Source organism: Hydra viridissima, unplaced genomic scaffold (genome assembly GCF_058129835.1).
Source record: "Hydra viridissima isolate aposymbiotic clone 2 unplaced genomic scaffold, HvirCarnegie_v1 scaffold_13, whole genome shotgun sequence".
In the NCBI taxonomy this organism is placed as follows: Eukaryota; Metazoa; Cnidaria; class Hydrozoa; order Anthoathecata; family Hydridae; genus Hydra; species Hydra viridissima.
The window spans coordinates 1,908,728-1,932,007 of NW_028324312.1; the positions used below are offsets into that span (position 1 = coordinate 1,908,728).

The following is a 23,280-nucleotide window of genomic DNA, read 5'->3' on the forward strand; positions in this document are numbered from 1 at the left end:
TCGAACATTCGAACTGATCAGAGAAATCTTAATCCAGGCTGCGTACTGCATTAGCCGTGCAATGATATTGCATCAGTTTAGCTGTAGCATCGCTGTACGCAGAACGCTGCCATTCTGGTAGATTAGTGGATTCCGACTTGTCTGAATAATTTGTAAATCACAAAAACAAGTTAGACCTACCATTAGTTTTTAAAATTTTTTATTTTGATGAGCAATGTTGATTTGATACTGTAGCAACGATTGCTATTATACTGTCAACATTTACATAAATGTCACTAGTTACAAGTTATACAACCAAATTAGAAAGACACTATATACGCCTAATTGAATGTAGTGTTTTATTTATCTGCCAGCAGATCGATTATCCAATTATAAGCCAGATGTATCTGAACATGACGACTTTCAAACTAGGTAAGAAGTTCAACATTTGCAGAGGTGCTGCTTGATATGAAAGCCAGCTTAGTAAGACCATCATTCTGAAGTAGCAGCTTGAGTTCAGACAACGCATTGGTTGATGCAGATATTTCCAACTCTGCATCAATAAATCCACGATAGTGCTTAAAGTATATGTCATGATGGGACACAGTGTTGAACCAGCTTTTCCACCTGGTTACAACTGGAACTGGAGGGAGGGAAACCGTATCAATATCTACATGTGTCTGTTCAGCTATATACTCTCGGTACCACTGCTTTCGTGAAGAACAGTGAATAAATATAGCTTTGAAGCACATCACTAATCGGTCAATTTTTTAAAAATCTTTTCCTCCAAGTTTCACCAACAAGACTGAGAATGTGAGCATTACACGACAAAAGAACAGAGTGGGGAGTATCCCTTGGAGATTTCTCACAGTCTTCGTCATAAAACTGGAATTGTCTGTAACAAATGCATTGACTTTATTAAAGATAAAGTTGAACTTGCTCAGGGTCTTAATAACTGCCTGACTGACTGTCGTTGCATTAAAGTTTTCTAAGTAGACCAGGTCAACTGTTACCGCCTTCATCTGCGTTTCATCAGAACTTGTTACTGGTAGTATAAACAGTATATGTAGAACGAAACGATTTTGGGAATAGCTGGCCTCATCAGTGACTACAGTAACTGAAGATGCTGCTTCAACAAGGGCTTTCAATTCATCATGATTAACATCAAAAGCTTTTGCTAGATAATTGTGCCTTAGGTGACTTGCAAATGGCTGTGCCCCAAGATTCCTCACATTCTCTGTAAATATTCCTTTAGCTTAGGATGATCAAGTTTGTTTAGCGGTATGTTACCTGCAGTAAATACCTCCACTAATTCAAAATGAGCAAGATTTTGTGCATTACGTGACTCAGATAACGCCTTAAATGCACCTGTTATTGTAAAATGCTTCTTCGTACGAGTTTCATTTGCTTCATCAAGACTTTTACGTTTTTGAGTGTGCATAGGTGTTAGCAAGTGTCTATCAATCATACCTTTTCTCGTTTGATCTAGTGTAACGTTTCAACTTGTGCAAAAGAGAAGGCCATCGTCGGCGTGCAAAGTTCCCTTGGGATACTGTTTTGCGCGCTCGGCACAAGAAACATTCAAGGCGTTCTTCAACATAATTAAATGTAAGATATTTATTGATTGACACGCAACTCGTTTACGAAAAATGGTAATTACTAACCGAAAATGACAGATGAGTCACATGATATGATGTCAAGCAATTACCACTAACAACAAGTAAGTAAGAGAATACAGCGATTTAAATTTAAAAAAAACAAACAGAAAATCACGGTAAATTAGACAAAAACACCGATTTCTCAGAAAACACCGAAAACACGGCAAATGACGAAAAACACGGAAAACACAGCTTTCGAATGAGGTAGAGAAGAAGATGGTAAAGACAGCGGCATTCTATGTTACCGTATGTTATGGGCCCTGGTTATTAAAATCCTCTATGGTCGACAAGTCCACTTCAAATGCCTTGGCTGCTTTTAAATCATCGTTTTACATAAGGAACCACTACCCAAAACTTAAACAGGCCTTTCTTTCCAGCAAAAAGCGGCATGCTTGATATTTAACAAAACAGTTAGTTATTCTGTCTCTAGCTGAAGATGATATTGACAACGAAGTAAAAAAGAAAATATTGGAGAAATTGATAAAGTGTGATGTCACTGACCATTTTCATATGGGGAAACCGAAGCTACCGGTTTTAGCAGGTCAACAGAGCTTACTGAAATGGTAGGTTCTCAGAGCTAAATCTTGTTTCAGGCAAGTGAGATCCCTGTTGAAGAGGTGGAGATGTGGATCAGCGGAGACGCCAGTCAGACATTTGATATATTTAAAAAGCTTTTGAAGTTGATTAAATGTGTCAACGACTGGGCTGAAAGAATTATCCGACAAATCCAGGAATTTTTTGGAGGCTACAGGTCGGATAACATGAAACAGAACCTCATGCTGGTTGCCAGAGACAACAGAAAGAAGCTGAAGAAGGACCTGAGAAAGAAAAAATTCAAAAACATTTAATTTTTTATACTGTAAATATATATTTTCAAGAGAATTTCTAAAATACATGACTTTTTTAAAAAAAATTGTATTTATTTTGAGAAATGAAAATTTACAGACAACACTTTTACTAGAACAAAAAATTTTTCCGTGGTATTTTTAGCCCATCTAGACCTTAGAAAATGGGAAAAGCTTTAGAGAATTTTTTTTTTTTGGGACACCCTAATATATGTATATATATATATATATATATATATATATATATATATATATATATATATATATATATATATATATATATATATATATATATATATATATATATATATATATATATATAGATATTCGAATTAACATTTCGTCAGGGTAGAATTATTTTGTTCTAACTCTGCATTTGTTTAAACTGAGATAAATCAAGTTGAAGTTTTACACTGTAATGCAGTAGAATTGGCGATATATTTTTCATTAATGAAAACTTTTTTCAATACTTGCCTGTATTCTAAAAAAAATTATTTGTTTTGAAAAAAAAAGTAAGTTGCTCAAATTGCTATTATGGCCCGACCCTGTTTGGAGATAATTTCGATAGATACATTTCGCGTTAATATTATTTTGTGCTATCTCCATATTTTAGTAAAAACAATTGAAACGTTTTGCGAAAAGCAAATGAATTACAACAAATTACTTTTAACTTAGGGATTTAAACGCAAATATAGAAACCTAAAACACTTCGTTGGAAAACTTAAATGGATGGGATGATATAATTAGCTTTCTTATTGCTACTTTGACAGAATTCAACTGATATTGCTTTTGGAAGGATGGGCAGCTTTTAACAAGAGCTATATTATTTAAAGAAAATCATTTCTATCTAAAAAGATTTATTGAAAATAAACAAAGTTTTTAATACGAATAACATGTTAATAACAGTTTGAATGAACCTTATACAAAATAAAACTGAATGTTGCATAACATAACGAAAGTATATAAATAAAACAATTAAAATGAAACTTGTTTCCGGATGAAGAGTTAAAAAAAACTACTGAAATAATGTTTTATAGAAACAAACATCTACAGCTGGCATGTATGGGTACATAGAAACAATGTCTTTTACTTTCTCACTAGAAATTTTAATATTATGTCGAAAACAAGATGCCAATGGAATTGATGGTTCTTCAAGATTACTTCCTGATCCTCTAGTGTTTTTTGGCTTAGACAGCCGTACCTCCTTATAAATATCTGTAAAACGACTCTTGAAATACACATGACCAGGAGCATTAGACCTATATACAAGTGTTTTGACATTAAAGTATGGAACCTTTTTGTAGTTCATAAGACAGGCAATTTTTGAGAAATTTTTAATGTCCTTTTTTTGCATTTGGTATACAAAAAATGGTTTACGTTGGTTAACATTCAACATTGCTTTTACCAACTCGGGAGGGCTGAATATTTCTGCCGAATGTAATGATTTCTCAATTTCACTATGTATATTATCACATTTTTGAATGGAGCTATGCCCTGGCTCACAATACTTTTGTTCAATGATTTTAATATTTGGTTGATCAATAAGAAACTCACGCAATGCATCTGACATATGACTGTTTCTATTTTGTGGAACACAAGAATCAAACCAAAGTAAAAATTGGTCAATATTAGGAAGATCCTTGTAAACTTGATTTAGCATACATATCACAGCACTGACAATATCGTTACCGGAACGACCAGACATACCTTCATGCCATAATACACAATATGCTTTTTTGTTCAGCGAAGAGTGACCTGTTAAATTACAACAACTGAGCTTTCTTTTATAAAAGAAGTTTCCCACGTTACTTTTTGGCAAGCTCAAGACATTTTGTAGATCAATACAAACTATGGTTGTGGTAGGGGACTTCAACTTTCGATCCTTATCTCTCTCTCGATCTTTTTTTTATACTTATTTCTCTCTCGTTTCATTTTTTGATGCAATATGCTTGTTATACTTTTAGATTTGTTCTTCACTTGCATTTTCAATAATGCAAAATTGGTAGCATGTATTACAGAGATCTTTTTTTGGCTTTTGAAATTCAATATTAAATTTGGTGTTAAAAATATTGCGGTACAAACATTCCTTTGCTGGTAAAATTTTATATTGAGTGCAATATGTTAAATACAAATCATAAAGTTTCTTCAAATTTAATGAACCATCAAAGTATTGTTTGCAGGAAATGCTTCGACAATAATGTGACTCAACTCGTGGAAACAAGTTAATATGGTTTTCTATACTCTGTTTAGTCATTTCAAGAACTTTTTTTTTACAATGTTTCCCTCATGTTGTAGGGGCAGGAATACCAGTTTCAAGCTTATTTTCATAATAGTATGATATTTGCCTGCTGCTGATGTCTAATGTAGACAAATAAAACACCTTACATACACGATGTTTGACATCATCAACAAAGAAATTGTAAAAATAAGTATATTTTCTTCTTGATTTGCTTACTTTATTGATCTCAGTAATTTTATTATCTAATCGCTCAGTAGTTTTACTAAAAAAGTGTTGCATTTCAATCTGAGACATTCCCCACAGTCCATTAAATAATTTTTTTCTCTCGTCTTCTGAAATTTTCACGGAACACTTAAACTTGCAACAATTTCCACAATCTTTTTTATTTTTAATACTTTTTGGTTGAATAACCTTGCCCCTGGTATTTATATATTCTTTTCCTGATTGCCTAAGTCGCTTTCTTTTTGACTGTTTCCAGTTATAACAGTTTGCCTGACGTTTTCTCGTTTTTTCACCGTGCGGAGGTAATTGCAGGTGACCAGCAATTGAAGGATGTGTTGAAACATAGGGAATAACCATGATATTAGCTTGTTGTGGGTAAACTAAAAATAAAAATAAAACCTAAAAAAGTTATGCAATGTAAATAGGTAAAAAAAAGATAATTTCTTCCACATATGAAGCAATTCATTTACATTTGAGTCTTAATTTATTTAGTATATACAACGTGTAATAATGATTTATATATATATATATATATATATATATATATATATATATATATATATATATATATATATATATATATATATATATAACAACAATTATAAAAGCATTCTATAAAATAGAGTTCTCAATGTTCTTAAAAGAACAGATTAATAATAAGTTATTAGAAACCATTAATTTCAATTTTTTACACAATGTTTTGTCAATAAAGACTCTTCAGAAATCTCACAAAAATTTTCCGAAATATATATATAACTATATATATATATACATATATATATATATATATATATATATATATATATATATATATATATATATATATATATATATATATATATATATATACATATATATATATATATGTATATATAAATAATGTGTTATCATTTTATCAGAACCTCACGTATTCTGTTATATATGTGACATACACACACTAGTGCATATGCCACATATACAAGAGAATCCGTGAGGTTCTAATAAGATGATAACACATTTCCTACTAAAATAATGTGCTGAATTTTTATCAATACTAAAAAAAGCCGATTAGCACTAGAATATATAAGAAAATACCTGTATTTTGGTTTATTACTCCGAAACCTACATTAATATTTTCCGCCATTTTAAAAATTTAAAGAGGAAATAAACAGGAACACTTATTATTTTATGCGATTTAAAAACAATTTTATTGGTTGTTGGAAATAGAACAAAATAACATTAATAATTATCGCTATTTTGCACATAGAACAATCGGTTACACCTAATTTGACACTATTTAGTTTTATTTTTTCAATTTTAAAAGTAATATAGCTAGAAAGAAAATATAACAAAAAAAGAGAAAAAGGTATAAACTCATTTTTTTCAAGTTTCGAGATAATTCTAACCTGACGATTTAATGATTAGCTTGATGTTTGATATTTGTGGAGAAATTCATGTGGAAATAGTGAAAACAAAGATTGGTCTGAAAAACGTTATAAGTCAATTTGTGCTCAAATTCATAATAAATATCTTACTAACATGTCTAGTTAGACGGTGAAAAACGGAAAGATGTGGAACTTATTATTCTAATTTTGTGACTGAGAAATGTTAGAGATCGAGCTTGATTTCTGCTTTTGTTTTCAAAACAACAAATTTTGTTTTCAAAACAATAAACTGTTAACTTCATCAAACACAAGACTAGAGCTTTTTACTTCTAAAAAAACAAATGCTATTTAAACATACATGTGCTAGCTTAACGTTTATTTCGAAGTTGGATCAACTAGTTAATCTTTAGATAAAAAGTCTAAAGCTATTTTTCATCACCCTTTAAAATCGCGAGGAGTAAAAGTTAATTTTAATCTCATTTTCGAAATAATTACTTTTTTTAAGAACTTAAATTTTTCTGTATCAAAATGTCAAAACAAAGCTAAAAGACCATAAAATGCCATTGAGTAAAAAACCATGCCAATTTTCAAATATTGGCATCCTCTAACCCCAGGTGGCAACGCTGGTATTATGAGGAGAGTAGAAGCATAAATATTTGATTCTGAGGCATTTAATTGCCAGTTTATTTGAGTTGTATTGGTTGCAATCTGAAAAGTGATAATTTCGCTGTAAAAAAACATCTAAAAAAATTCAATGAAGAAGATGAATAGCGAGAAAGTAATAATGGTAATCGAACTTTAGATCGATGTATGATTTCAAAAATTGTGAGGAAATATGGAGTGCATTCCAGTGAGAGGTGCTACTCAGCCAATCGCCCAAAAAATTATTTGACAACCTTCTGTCAAAATATGTGGACAGAAAACATTTTGGACATATTTAGGTCGGCAGAAAATATCTCAGACATAAAGTTATGTCAAAATATGTCGATTGAGTATTTGTCTGATATATTTTATATCAACGGAAAATGTCTGAAAATATGCCGACAGATCTGCCAGAAATATTATATCGTAATAAATTTAATTTTAATATAGGCTAGACAGGGGCACGTTGGTCCGCTTTTTTTCTTTGATTCCTAACATTTTCGCATTTCGTATTTTATTTTGTTTCTTTATGGGAGTAGGTTGCTAAAACTATATACAATAAAAAAATGTATTATTAAAAGCTTATGTAGGTTTGTGAATATTTTTAAATTGCTTTATTTAAGGTGATGTTCCTTGGGGCAAATTTGCCCCTTACTTAGGCTAAGTTGGCCCATGGGTTGGGGCAGATCGGCCCTCAAAACTATTTTTAGATAAAATTGAGGTAAGAAAGGTGCATACCGTGAAAACAATTATATATAAATGAACAATCGTTATTTTATCATTACAGTTAACATGGTTACATACATTATAGTAATTGGTCTCCGATTAGTCAGTCTTCAAATAATGGGACTAAAAGAACATTACCGTCTAAGCACTCATAAAATAGACCCTTGAGTTCTTTTTCTACGCAAGTCATATGTGCCCACTGATGGTAGATTGAACACTGACTCCACTCTGCACCTGGAAGACTGTTTGAGAAAGGTTTGAGGCATCTAAGACACAAAGCATCTTCGTTCTCATCTTGAACGTCATCTTTCTTGTTTCGTTTCTTTCCCTCAGTTTGAAAAGATTAAGTCTTACTGTATTTTGAATTTCTGGATCACCTAATTTGTTACAGAACTGCTTTTGAGTATGTGTTTTACTTTTTTGTTTCAATGCCCTCTCATTATCTTTTTTGATGTCCTCTGTTCATGTTCCAAGGCTTTCTTAACAAGAGTATCTATTAATATAGCAGAAACTGGTTTTCGATTTTTTGGCTTATTTATTCTCTATTTTCTAGCCTTAGCTTTTTCAAAAGGCTTTACTTATTCAGGAGATGGTAAAAATAAAAGGTTAGGAGTGGTACCTGAATTTCATTCAAATCTGGAAAATTTTCTTCCTTTGATGTAGAGAGAGAGGCAATTGATTTATTGAGATTTGTTTATTTGGAAGTGTTGTAATCCGCAGTGGAGAAATCAACATCAGGATCTGGTCTATCTGATGTTTACGACGGTAAAAAGTCGCTTTTTTGAAAAGAAAAAAAAATATCTCTGTTAGATGGATAAATTCCCGTTACTTGGAAGCCATTCATTAAGTTCCTTGGAGTTATAGCATTAGGAAGTACTGTTCTTACTACACCAGGTACACCAGATAGTCATAGGTCGTTTTTTTACAGTTATCCACGCACCACACGCCGAGTTAAGAAACTTTAGTTAACAACACTTCCATCCAAAAGTTGTAGCTTATGACTACAGTGTGCTGGAAAGAATAAAAGTGTGATCCCATTTTCTTTTCAAAAATCAAGAACTGGTGCAACAAGATGAGATCTGTGGATTTCAATCAAAACTATAAAAAGACGGCTGTTTGAGCGACATGTGTGAATGGCAAAATGTTTGACATATTTAAGAAAATTTTTCTTAGTCATCCAATCTGAGGAATGGGTTGATCCATCATGCCCTATTGATCCATTACGAATAAAGAGAGACTTACAGTTAACTCTCCGAAAGCTAAAATATAGGGCAGCACTATTGCCGATCGCATTAACTGCCAGAGCCATAGTCACTAATGCTTCTCTTTCGGCAGATGTTACTCGACCTATCTGAGGAAAGCCTCAGAGAGTGACGATACAATCAGTTTGTTGCACAGTTGTGATTCCGGTCTTATCAATATATTATATGTCTGCTGGTCACTTTTAACCTTCTCAAAAGATTGCTTAATTAGTTTAAAAAAATAATTTAACATTATGCTGATTAATACTAGTCCTATGGGCTAAACTTGTTGCTTGAAGAGAATGAATAGAAAGTTTCGGATTCCTCTTCAAGAATTCTGCAATCACACCTGCAATTTCTAATTCTGTCTATGATTGGGGAATTTTTCTGCTGCAGATAACAGCAAATGTATACGCAAAGCGTCTGACCTCCTTAGGAGAAACCCATAGCATATGTCACTTGCCTTCATAAAGTATTGCTCAAGCAAATCTTCCTGCTCAGGTTCAAATGCCTGAAAATAGAATAAGCCTGCACATTGCATAAACAATCTTTTTAATTAATCCAGTTGTATTGAACAATGTGTGCATGGGTCTTTAGTTATGTATTACAGTTACGGAAAAAAGTATCCAAATGAAGGAAACCTCATACTGATGCATATACTTTTGTAGCTCTCGACAAGTTCTATCTAAGTGTACCATCAAACATTTACTACACTAGGTATATGTCTCTTTTGGTAAGAAAAACTAAGATGACTGTGGAAAAAAGTATCCGAACAGTTACTTTCTGCTAATTTTTGGTCAAGATTTTCAATAAAGTTTATGATGCAAAATCTTATAAATATCGCATTAGCTTACGATAATATAAGTAAAAATGATAAAACATCATAGTTTCTATTTCTTTAACATTTAGAATCCATTCACAACCGTTACCATAGTGAAAAGTAGAGAATTGACAGAAGTTGCTAGGAAAGAGATTGAAGTGTTCTTAAAAAAAGGCATAACGGTTCGAGAAATACCACAACAGATTGGTATGCCCAAATCAACTGTTCAAGATACTCCGGGGAGAATTAAAAAGCATGGAATACTCAAAAGTTTGCCAAGATCTGGACTAAAACGAAAAACAACTCCAAGGGTTGAACGAAAAGTCCTCACTTTGGTTGAGAATTCTGTGAGATCAAATGCAACAGATATTGCGAATTAACTCAGAGAACTCGAGTTAGTTGATGTATTTTGGTTTATTACTCCAAGACCTACATCATTATTTTCTGTCATTTTTAAATTTTAAAGAGGAAATAAACAGGAACACTTATTATTTTATGCGATTTAAAAACAATTTTATTGGTTGTTGGAAATAGAACAAAATAACATTAATAATTATCGCTATTTTGCACATAGAACAATCGGTTACACCTAATTTGACACTATTTAGTTTTATTTTTTCAATTTTAAAAGTAATATAGCTAGAAAGAAAATATAACAAAAAAAGAGAAAAAGGTATAAACTCATTTTTTTCAAATTTCGAGATAGAACAAAATAATTCTAACCTGACAAAATATAATTTGAAATCGTTGTAAATCTCATCTAAAGAACCACTTGAGAGTTATTAGCCGTTTACGTTTCAACAATAATTTCATGTACGTGCGTTAGAGGCCTTAAGGGAATTGCATGTTATAACTTTTAAATATCATAATTATATCATTTAGGAAAAGCGCACGAGCTTTTATGCAAATTCTAAATCTAAAGTTTAAACTTACGTATAGCAAATTTAAAGTTAAAAAGTGTTTAAACTAGTGCTGTTATCGACTTTGGCTAAATCAAATAAAAGTTGGTTAGTCGAAAGTCGAAATTAGTCGATTTTGAAAAGTCTAATAGTCGATCTAATCGATTTTGCATTTTCTACTAATCGACTATAAGTCGATTTAGTCGAATAATAGTACTTATACATGTATTTCTAATATCTTTTTATTGGATTGAACATTATAAATTTTTTTAAATTTTATTTTGTTAAAAAAAGCAAATATGACTGTTGAATAGAATGTAGTTTTTTCATAGCCGGAATTAATTATTTACCTCCCTTCCTTTTATTTTAAATTGAAAATAAAAATATAGTATCTCCCTCCTTTCCAACAACCTCTCTCCTAATCTGGAACTAAGCTTTTTGTTTACTCTCTTGAAGTTCTATTAAGGGTTCGAGGACTTCAGCAATTTCCAAAAAAATTACTTTTAGTTACCGGTACCGGTATCTGCGCTATGTTGAGAACAACTAAAAGTAACTCAAGAGAAACCTATAATATACTGAAACCCAGCCGGCACACAACGTTCTATTAACGTTACATTTACGTTACATTTTATGTTAGTACAACGTTGCCGGTTCGGCAAAATGAAAAAGTTTTGTAACGCGTAATTCCTACGTTAGATTTACGTTAAATAATAACGTTATACTAACGTTAAATTCTAATGTTAGTTTAACGTTATACTAACGTAAATTTAAGTTAGAAAAATATTGGCGTTTTATAATAACGTAAAATATTGATTGTAATTGTGTTTAATATTTAATGTTAATATACTGTTATATTCATAAAACCCTACCGAAGCCTATGGCTTCGTGCATTGTTATTATATGACTATAACCGTATATAAACGGTTTATATATACCTTTAATGTTAATATACTAACATTAAATGTTTAACACAATTACAATTAATGTTCAACGTTAATATAAGGGTTTCTAATCCCTTACAAGGCGTTAGAAAAACAGTTTCGGAGAAACTCAAACTAAAAATACAATAAATGTTTTCTAAGACTTTATTTAAAGATGTATTGTGTATTCTTTTGTATATTATATGGCATTTATAACAAATTTACAAAAAAACTGGAAATTATTATTGTTCAACAATCACTTGCTTCCTCAATTAATTCTTTTTGCTTCCATTTACAAACGGTGAGAACTTTAAGATGCTTCCTATTTGATCTTTTATTTGTGCTTCCGTCGAAGACTCGTGCATTAGCAGGATGACATCTAAAATACAACTGGGATACTGTTAAAGGGATGTAATCTCATACAGTTAAATGTTTCTATCATAATTAAAATCATACAGCTAAATGTTTTTATAATAATTAAAATCATACAGTTGAATGTTTTTATCATAATTAAAATCATACAGTTAAAAGTCTAATCAAATAATTGATTTGATTTGATTTGATTTTAAGTTAGTTTTTATTTAATCCTAAATAACCATAGCAGAAAGATAGATGAACATGGTGATCGTCGTATTACGAGATAATCTATGTCAAACAGAAAATTAACAGCTCCACAAATAACGAGAGAATACAATGAAACTGCTGAAAAACTTGTTTGTGTTCGGACAATAAGAAACCATTTGATGAAAGCTGGACTTAGAGGGGGTGTAGCTGCCAAAAAACCGTTGCTAAGAATAGCAAACATGGTGAAACGACTACAATGGGCTCGCAAACATTCCAACTGGACAATAAGTCAATGGAAAACAGTAGTATGGAGCGATGAGTCCAAGTTTGAATTATTTGGCAATAAGAGAAGAATATTTGTACGCCGGCACCAGAATGAACGCTGCATTCCGCAGTGCATTGTGCCTACTCTTAAGCATGGAGGAGGTTCAATAATGGTATGGGGTTGTTTTGCAGGTCACAAAATAGGAGATTAGATCAGAGTTCGTGGAATTATGAAAAAGGAGCAATACAGAGAAATTTTGGAGAATCATGCCGTTCCATCTGCTCATCGACGCCAGCATGTTTCGACGCCAGCATGTTTTTATGCTAGATAATGACCCAAACCACAAATCTAAACTTTGTACTAATTATCTAAAAAAACTAGTACAAGAAAAAACCTTTACTTTAATGGACTGGCCTACGCAGTCACCAGACCTCAATCCCATGGAGCTTCTTTGGGATGAAATAGACCGGTATGTGAAGAAATTCCAAGTAAAATCTGAGGAACATTAATGGGAGTCACTGCGAAAGGCTTGGAAAGCTGTGACCATGGAAACTTTAAACAAATTAATCTTTCGTATGCCAAGAATATATGAAGCAGTAATGAAGAAACGTGGTGGTTGTTTTGATGAACGCAAAGTTTGAAACTTGTGCAAAATAATAAAGACCTTATAATTTAACTTTTAAATGTTTGTGAAGTTTTCAATTATTTTAGAAATATTTGTGAAGAAAACTAAATAAAGTATATTTCATGAACTAATTTGTAGTTTCTTCATTCACTGAGAGAAAAAAACATAAACGAAAAGATACGATAGATTTAATTGATTTTTAATAGAATTACTGTTTTCTAATCACTGGTCATAAGTTAATTGCCGGTGTCGCGTGATCAATGCTCCCCCCATGTTTTTGTCCCCCCGGAAAGTATAAATCGGGACAAACTTTCTTGCCGGAAAGTACATTCTAGTATAAATATTCTGGGGATACATTATTTCTTCCCCACCCGTAATAAGTATTCCCTAAATAACATTTTCACTAAAACTTTTGTTTTTTTGATAAAACATTTGTAATTATTGTTACGCTATTTTATTTATTAAATAACATGCCTAAACGTTAATTATGTCCAATACCAAGGAACGTTAACATGGTGGATCTTATGCAGAATTTTCACATGGCCTCCAGTATTTTACTTTTTAAAAAAACGATCAAAATAAAATAAAAACGTTTTTTAGCAGTAAAAATACAGTTTAAAAATACTAAATAACATGTTCTAAATGTTGATAATTTGCATCCTCTTCTTGCGTTCATGTTTACATGAGATGGCTTTTGGAAAAGGTTTGATGATTGATGTTTCCAAACAGCAAGTGAGATGAGAGCGCATCATTTTGTTTTCAAATGTTTGCGTCATACAATCTTTTCCATAAATTGCCAACTGAAAAGCAAAAGCAGCTGTATAAACACCGCAGTCCGATGCATTTGGTTGTAGTGCGCATGGTACTACTGTTACTGCAAGAAAACCTTCGGGATTAACAAGTTTAACATAGAGTTGTCTCATTTGAGCTTTAACATAGCTTGAAACTGAGCTATTAAGGCTATCTAAATACAAAACTTCTCCTTCAATACCATGCAGTTGTCACCCAATGGTTGACGTCGTGAAGAATGATGATCGACTCACAGGTGACTGCTTCGAACCCAGATCGTGTCTGAACTAGAAGAGTTGATTGATTGTTTTTGTTACCAAGATGTGTTGAAACCATTTTGTTGACCGCATCTTTTATTCTATCGTTCAACCATGCGTCTGAAGTCAGGATCTGTTTATCTCCAATTGTTAGATTGTACTTTGAAATCCACGGTTCTGATTTTGAAACCATTTTTTGATAATTGATTTTTTCGACTGAATTTTTTAATGCTTTTGTTGCTATAACTTAATCAATACTCTGACCGGAGGTTGCAGTTTTAATTGACATGGCGTATTCCTGTGGTTCATTCCATCATTTTAGGTTGATTGCGTTAACAACTTGTTTCAATATTCTTTTTTTATCTTGCAACCAATAAACTCCTTTGTCTAAAACATCTATTATTGTGTAAGGGCCGTGTAATCTTTAAGTTAACTTATCGCCCATTCGTGTGTCTTTGCGCCTATTGCATTTCAAAACTTTCTCGCCAACTGCTAATGATGGAGCTAAAGGTTTAATATCGTAACGTTTCTTCTGTGTATTTTGCGCAATTGTAATGTTTATTTTAGCTGCGTTTCTTTTCGCGCCACTTTCTTCAGCGAACTCAGACATTCCCAATCCTTGTTTGGCTTCGTCAATTTTAGTATCCCACAGCAAAATCTCTTTTGCCCGGTTTTCCAAATTGATTGGAATCTGAGCTTTAACTCCATACATAATCTCAAAGGGAGAGTATTTTGTAGAAACTTGTTCATTTATTCGACATGCAAAAGCCACCGGGTCCAGAAGTTCATCCAAGTCGTTTGCTTCGTTGTTAACAAACTTAATTATATCTGTAATCAATGTTTGGTTGAACCTATTGAACAAAATAAATAAGTTATAGTTAGTAACTGTTATATTTAAAACTATTAAATAATGCCCCTTTTTTACACAAAAAAACAAATTTAAAAAATTATTATAAAAACTATACAAAAGTAAAAAAAGAGTATAACCATTTATGACCTTTCTGTCAGTCCATTTGTCTGGTGAGGATATGCTGACGTTTTTGCGGATTCTATGTTTAATTTTAATAAACGATCTTCCAAGAGCTTGTTACAAAACTCGTGTCCTTGGTCGTGAAGAAGAATGTGGCAAGCCCCAGATCTGAATACCAGACGAAGAATGAAACGATGAATAGAATCCGCTGAATAGAATCCGAACATAGAAATCCATATAACTCTCGAGCAGATGGTAGCATATGATTTGAAAGTATTCTAACATACTTAGGGGAAGTCAATGTATCCTTTATAACATAAATACGCCCAACACCAATCCAAATAAAGCCTCCCCAGGCCATAACACACTTGTCATGCTTTATTGCCTGTTTAACATGCTTTTGTTGCATTAATTCACATGGTCTTCTCGATGTCAAACTTCTACTACCTTAAGCATTAAAACATATTATCATTTTGTCCGACCATAATACCTTCTTCCAATCATCCACGGTCCGTTCACAAAGAAGTACCTTGCAAATGCAAACTTTTTGCAATATGTCGTTTGGTAAGTAACGGTTTTTTGGCAAGTGCTCTACCATGTAAATCATACCCATGTAGCCTATTTCTAACAGTTCGAGGACTTACATCAACTAACTCGAGTTCTCTGAGTTAATTCGCAATATCTGTTGCATTTGATCTCACAGAATTCTCAACCAAAGTGAGGACTTTTCGTTCAACCCTTGGAGTTGTTTTTCGTTTTAGTCCAGATCTTGGCAAACTTTTGAGTATTCCATGCTTTTTAATTCTCCCCGGAGTATCTTGAACAGTTGATTTGGGCATACCAATCTGTTGTGGTATTTCTCGAACCGTTATGCCTTTTTTTAAGAACACTTCAATCTCTTTCCTAGCAACTTCTGTCAATTCTCTACTTTTCACTATGGTAACGGTTGTGAATGGATTCTAAATGTTAAAGAAATAGAAACTATGATGTTTTATCATTTTTACTTATATTATCGTAAGCTAATGCGATATTTATAAGATTTTGCATCATAAACTTTATTGAAAATCTTGACCAAAAATTAGCAGAAAGTAACTGTTCGGATACTTTTTTCCACAGTCATCTTAGTTTTTCTTACCAAAAGAGACATATACCTAGTGTAGTAAATGTTTGATGGTACACTTAGATAGAACTTGTCGAGAGCTACAAAAGTATATGCATCAGTATGAGGTTTCCTTCATTTGGATACTTTTTTCCGTAACTGTAATACATAACTAAAGACCCATGCACACATTGTTCAATACAACTGGATTAATTAAAAAGATTGTTTATGCAATGTGCAGGCTTATTCTATTTTCAGGCATTTGAACCTGAGCAGGAAGATTTGCTTGAGCAATACTTTATGAAGGCAAGTGACATATGCTATGGGTTTCTCCTAAGGAGGTCAGACGCTTTGCGTATACATTTGCTGTTATCTGCAGCAGAAAAATTCCCCAATCATAGACAGAATTAGAAATTGCAGGTGTGATTGCAGAATTCTTGAAGAGGAATCCGAAACTTTCTATTCATTCTCTTCAAGCAACAAGTTTAGCCCATAGGACTAGTATTAATCAGCATAATGTTAAATTATTTTTTTAAACTAATTAAGCAATCTTTTGAGAAGGTTAAAAGTGACCAGCAGACATATAATATATTGATAAGACCGGAATCACAACTGTGCAACAAACTGATTGTATCGTCACTCTCTGAGGCTTTCCTCAGATAGGTCGAGTAACATCTGCCGAAAGAGAAGCATTAGTGACTATGGCTCTGGCAGTTAATGCGATCGGCAATAGTGCTGCCCTATATTTTAGCTTTCGGAGAGTTAACTGTAAGTCTCTCTTTATTCGTAATGGATCAATAGGGCATGATGGATCAACCCATTCCTCAGATTGGATGACTAAGAAAAATTTTCTTAAATATGTCAAACATTTTGCCATTCACACATGTCGCTCAAACAGCCGTCTTTTTATAGTTTTGATTGAAATCCACAGATCTCATCTTGTTGCACCAGTTCTTGATTTTTGAAAAGAAAATGGGATCACACTTTTATTCTTTCCAGCACACTGTAGTCATAAGCTACAACTTTTGGATGGAAGTGTTGTTAACTAAAGTTTCTTAACTCGGCGTGTGGTGCGTGGATAACTGTAAAAAAACGACCTATGACTATCTGGTGTACCTGGTGTAGTAAGAACAGTACTTCCTAATGCTATAACTCCAAGGAACTTAATGAATGGCTTCCAAGTAACGGGAATTTATCCATCTAACAGAGATATTTTTTTTTCTTTTCAAAAAAGCGACTTTTTACCGTCGTAAACATCAGATAGACCAGATCCTGATGTTGATTTCTCCACTGCGGATTACAACACTTCCAAATAAACAAATCTCAATAAATCAATTGCCTCTCTCTCTACATCAAAGGAAGAAAATTTTCCAGATTTGAATGAAATTCAGGTACCACTCCTAACCTTTTATTTTTACCATCTCCTGAATAAGTAAAGCCTTTTGAAAAAGCTAAGGCTAGAAAATAGAGAATAAATAAGCCAAAAAATCGAAAACCAGTTTCTGCTATATTAATAGATACTCTTGTTAAGAAAGCCTTGGAACATGAACAGAGGACATCAAAAAAGATAATGAGAGGGCATTGAAACAAAAAAGTAAAACACATACTCAAAAGCAGTTCTGTAACAAATTAGGTGATCCAGAAATTCAAAATACAGTAAGACTTAATCTTTTCAAACTGAGGGAAAGAAACGAAACAAGAAAGATGACGTTCAAGATGAGAACGAAGATGCTTTGTGTCTTAGATGCCTCAAACCTTTCTCAAACAGTCTTCCAGGTGCAGAGTGGAGTCAGTGTTCAATCTACCATCAGTGGGCACATATGACTTGCGTAGAAAAAGAACTCAAGGGTCTATTTTATGAGTGCTTAGACGGTAATGTTCTTTTAGTCCCATTATTTGAAGACTGACTAATCGGAGACCAATTACTATAATGTATGTAACCATGTTAACTGTAATGATAAAATAACGATTGTTCATTTATATATAATTGTTTTCACGGTATGCACCTTTCTTACCTCAATTTTATCTAAAAATAGTTTTGAGGGCCGATCTGCCCCAACCCATGGGCCAACTTAGCCTAAGTAAGGGGCAAATTTGCCCCAAGGAACATCACCTTAAATAAAGCAATTTAAAAATATTCACAAACCTACATAAGCTTTTAATAATACATTTTTTTATTGTATATAGTTTTAGCAACCTACTCCCATAAAGAAACAAAATAAAATACGAAATGCGAAAATGTTAGGAATCAAAGAAAAAAAGCGGACCAACGTGCCCCTGTCTAGCCTATATTAAAATTAAATTTATTACGATATAATATTTCTGGCAGATCTGTCGGCATATTTTCAGACATTTTCCGTTGATATAAAATATATCAGACAAATACTCAATCGACATATTTTGACATAACTTTATGTCTGAGATATTTTCTGCCGACCTAAATATGTCCAAAATGTTTTCTGTCCACATATTTTGACAGAAGGTTGTCAAATAATTTTTTGGGCGATTGGCTGAGTAGCACCTCTCACTGGAATGCACTCCATATTTCCTCACAATTTTTGAAATCATACATCGATCTAAAGTTCGATTACCATTATTACTTTCTCGCTATTCATCTTCTTCATTGAATTTTTTTAGATGTTTTTTTACAGCGAAATTATCACTTTTCAGATTGCAACCAATACAACTCAAATAAACTGGCAATTAAATGCCTCAGAATCAAATATTTATGCTTCTACTCTCCTCATAATACCAGCGTTGCCACCTGGGGTTAGAGGATGCCAATATTTGAAAATTGGCATGGTTTTTTACTCAATGGCATTTTATGGTCTTTTAGCTTTGTTTTGACATTTTGATACAGAAAAATTTAAGTTCTTAAAAAAAGTAATTATTTCGAAAATGAGATTAAAATTAACTTTTACTCCTCGCGATTTTAAAGGGTGATGAAAAATAGCTTTAGACTTTTTATCTAAAGATTAACTAGTTGATCCAACTTCGAAATAAACGTTAAGCTAGCACATGTATGTTTAAATAGCATTTGTTTTTTTAGAAGTAAAAAGCTCTAGTCTTGTGTTTGATGAAGTTAACAGTTTATTGTTTTGAAAACAAAATTTGTTGTTTTGAAAACAAAAGCAGAAATCAAGCTCGATCTCTAACATTTCTCAGTCACAAAATTAGAATAATAAGTTCCACATCTTTCCGTTTTTCACCGTCTAACTAGACATGTTAGTAAGATATTTATTATGAATTTGAGCACAAATTGACTTATAACGTTTTTCAGACCAATCTTTGTTTTCACTATTTCCACATGAATTTCTCCACAAATATCAAACATCAAGCTAATCATTAAATCGTCAGGTTAGAATTATCTCGAAACTTGAAAAAAATGAGTTTATACCTTTTTCTCTTTTTTTGTTATATTTTCTTTCTAGCTATATTACTTTTAAAATTGAAAAAATAAAACTAAATAGTGTCAAATTAGGTGTAACCGATTGTTCTATGTGCAAAATAGCGATAATTATTAATGTTATTTTGTTCTATTTCCAACAACCAATAAAATTGTTTTTAAATCGCATAAAATAATAAGTGTTCCTGTTTATTTCCTCTTTAAATTTTTAAAATGGCGGAAAATATTAATGTAGGTTTCGGAGTAATAAACCAAAATACAGGTATTTTCTTATATATTCTAGTGCTAATCGGCTTTTTTTAGTATTGATAAAAATTCAGCACATTATTTTAGTAGGAAATGTGTTATCATCTTATTAGAACCTCACGGATTCTCTTGTATATGTGGCATATGCACTAGTGTGTGTATGTCACATATATAACAGAATACGTGAGGTTCTGATAAAATGATAACACATTATTTATATATACATATATATATATATATGTATATATATATATATATATATATATATATATATATATATATATATATATATATATATATATATATATATATATATATATATATATATATGTATATATATATATAGTTATATATATATTTCGGAAAATTTTTGTGAGATTTCTGAAGAGTCTTTATTGACAAAACATTGTGTAAAAAATTGAAATTAATGGTTTCTAATAACTTATTATTAATCTGTTCTTTTAAGAACATTGAGAACTCTATTTTATAGAATGCTTTTATAATTGTTGTTATATATATATATATATATATATATATATATATATATATATATATATATATATATATATATATATATATATATATATATAAATCATTATTACACGTTGTATATACTAAATAAATTAAGACTCAAATGTAAATGAATTGCTTCATATGTGGAAGAAATTATCTTTTTTTTACCTATTTACATTGCATAACTTTTTTAGGTTTTATTTTTATTTTTAGTTTACCCACAACAAGCTAATATCATGGTTATTCCCTATGTTTCAACACATCCTTCAATTGCTGGTCACCTGCGATTACCTCCGCACGGTGAAAAAACGAGAAAACGTCAGGCAAACTGTTATAACTGGAAACAGTCAAAAAGAAAGCGACTTAGGCAATCAGGAAAAGAATATATAAATACCAGGGGCAAGGTTATTCAACCAAAAAGTATTAAAAATAAAAAAGATTGTGGAAATTGTTGCAAGTTTAAGTGTTCCGTGAAAATTTCAGAAGACGAGAGAAAAAAATTATTTAATGGACTGTGGGGAATGTCTCAGATTGAAATGCAACACTTTTTTAGTAAAACTACTGAGCGATTAGATAATAAAATTACTGAGATCAATAAAGTAAGCAAATCAAGAAGAAAATATACTTATTTTTACAATTTCTTTGTTGATGATGTCAAACATCGTGTATGTAAGGTGTTTTATTTGTCTACATTAGACATCAGCAGCAGGCAAATATCATACTATTATGAAAATAAGCTTGAAACTGGTATTCCTGCCCCTACAACATGAGGGAAACATTGTAAAAAAAAAGTTCTTGAAATGACTAAACAGAGTATAGAAAACCATATTAACTTGTTTCCACGAGTTGAGTCACATTATTGTCGAAGCATTTCCTGCAAACAATACTTTGATGGTTCATTAAATTTGAAGAAACTTTATGATTTGTATTTAACATATTGCACTCAATATAAAATTTTACCAGCAAAGGAATGTTTGTACCGCAATATTTTTAACACCAAATTTAATATTGAATTTCAAAAGCCAAAAAAAGATCTCTGTAATACATGCTACCAATTTTGCATTATTGAAAATGCAAGTGAAGAACAAATCTAAAAGTATAACAAGCATATTGCATCAAAAAATGAAACGAGAGAGAAATAAGTATAAAAAAAAGATCGAGAGAGAGATAAGGATCGAAAGTTGAAGTCCCCTACCACAACCATAGTTTGTATTGATCTACAAAATGTCTTGAGCTTGCCAAAAAGTAACGTGGGAAACTTCTTTTATAAAAGAAAGCTCAGTTGTTGTAATTTAACAGGTCACTCTTCGCTGAACAAAAAAGCATATTGTGTATTATGGCATGAAGGTATGTCTGGTCGTTCCGGTAACGATATTGTCAGTGCTGTGATATGTATGCTAAATCAAGTTTACAAGGATCTTCCTAATATTGACCAATTTTTACTTTGGTTTGATTCTTGTGTTCCACAAAATAGAAACAGTCATATGTCAGATGCATTGCGTGAGTTTCTTATTGATCAACCAAATATTAAAATCATTGAACAAAAGTATTGTGAGCCAGGGCATAGCTCCATTCAAAAATGTGATAATATACATAGTGAAATTGAGAAATCATTACATTCGGCAGAAATATTCAGCCCTCCCGAGTTGGTAAAAGCAATGTTGAATGTTAACCAACGTAAACCATTTTTTGTATACCAAATGCAAAAAAAGGACATTAAAAATTTCTCAAAAATTGCCTGTCTTATGAACTACAAAAAGGTTCCATACTTTAATGTCAAAACACTTGTATATAGGTCTAATGCTCCTGGTCATGTGTATTTCAAGAGTCGTTTTACAGATATTTATAAGGAGGTACGGCTGTCTAAGCCAAAAAACACTAGAGGATCAGGAAGTAATCTTGAAGAACCATCAATTCCATTGGCATCTTGTTTTCGACATAATATTAAAATTTCTAGTGAGAAAGTAAAAGACATTGTTTCTATGTACCCATACATGCCAGCTGTAGATGTTTGTTTCTATAAAACATTATTTCAGTAGTTTTTTTTAACTCTTCATCCGGAAACAAGTTTCATTTTAATTGTTTTATTTATATACTTTCGTTATGTTATGCAACATTCAGTTTTATTTTGTATAAGGTTCATTCAAACTGTTATTAACATGTTATTCGTATTAAAAACTTTGTTTATTTTCAATAAATCTTTTTAGATAGAAATGATTTTCTTTAAATAATATAGCTCTTGTTAAAAGCTGCCCATCCTTCCAAAAGCAATATCAGTTGAATTCTGTCAAAGTAGCAATAAGAAAGCTAATTATATCATCCCATCCATTTAAGTTTTCCAACGAAGTGTTTTAGGTTTCTATATTTGCGTTTAAATCCCTAAGTTAAAAGTAATTTGTTGTAATTCATTTGCTTTTCGCAAAACGTTTCAATTGTTTTTACTAAAATATGGAGATAGCACAAAATAATATTAACGCGAAATGTATCTATCGAAATTATCTCCAAACAGGGTCGGGCCATAATAGCAATTTGAGCAACTTACTTTTTTTTTCAAAACAAATAATTTTTTTTAGAATACAGGCAAGTATTGAAAAAAGTTTTCATTAATGAAAAATATATCGCCAATTCTACTGCATTACAGTGTAAAACTTCAACTTGATTTATCTCAGTTTAAACAAATGCAGAGTTAGAACAAAATAATTCTACCCTGACGATTTATACCTAAGCAATCATTTTGTTACATGACTCTAAGATGTAAATAACGTTATAATAATATCCTTAATCCCTCGGTGAACTGAATCCTAAGTGAAGTATTATGTGTTACAAATTTGCTAATAAATATGTTACTAATTTATTAATAGATGCCTAAGAATCAAACCAAATGCAGCATATGTTATAAGAATCTGCTCAATGCAGACAGTTCTTCTATTATTACCTTTTCTGCCTAATAGCTACATCTTTTTTTTTAGCCTTCTGTTCCATAAAATTTTA

The 23,280-nt window shown here is 31.8% G+C and overlaps 2 protein-coding genes and 3 pseudogenes across 2 annotated transcripts; 2 read left to right on the forward strand and 3 right to left on the reverse strand.

The window, feature by feature from the left end:
* Window positions 1-3,415: 3,415 nt before the first annotated feature.
* On the reverse strand, window positions 3,416-4,202 carry LOC149879991 (uncharacterized). Its single transcript, XM_090070524.1, has one exon. It carries the CDS (start codon window positions 4,185-4,187, stop codon window positions 3,498-3,500), a length of 690 nt encoding a protein of 229 aa, XP_089926650.1. The 5' UTR covers window positions 4,188-4,202; the 3' UTR covers window positions 3,416-3,497.
* Window positions 4,203-8,369: 4,167 nt separating this feature from the next.
* Window positions 8,370-8,984, reverse strand: LOC149879992 (uncharacterized; annotated as a pseudogene).
* Window positions 8,985-13,647: 4,663 nt separating this feature from the next.
* Window positions 13,648-15,434, reverse strand: LOC149879993 (uncharacterized; annotated as a pseudogene).
* Window positions 15,435-16,825: 1,391 nt separating this feature from the next.
* Window positions 16,826-17,440, forward strand: LOC149879994 (uncharacterized; annotated as a pseudogene).
* Window positions 17,441-21,623: 4,183 nt separating this feature from the next.
* Window positions 21,624-22,410, forward strand: LOC149879995 (uncharacterized). The gene has a single exon (XM_090070517.1). The coding sequence runs from the start codon at window positions 21,639-21,641 to the stop codon at window positions 22,326-22,328; it is 690 nt and encodes a 229-aa protein (XP_089926643.1). The 5' UTR covers window positions 21,624-21,638; the 3' UTR covers window positions 22,329-22,410.
* The last annotated feature ends 870 nt before the right edge of the window (window positions 22,411-23,280 follow it).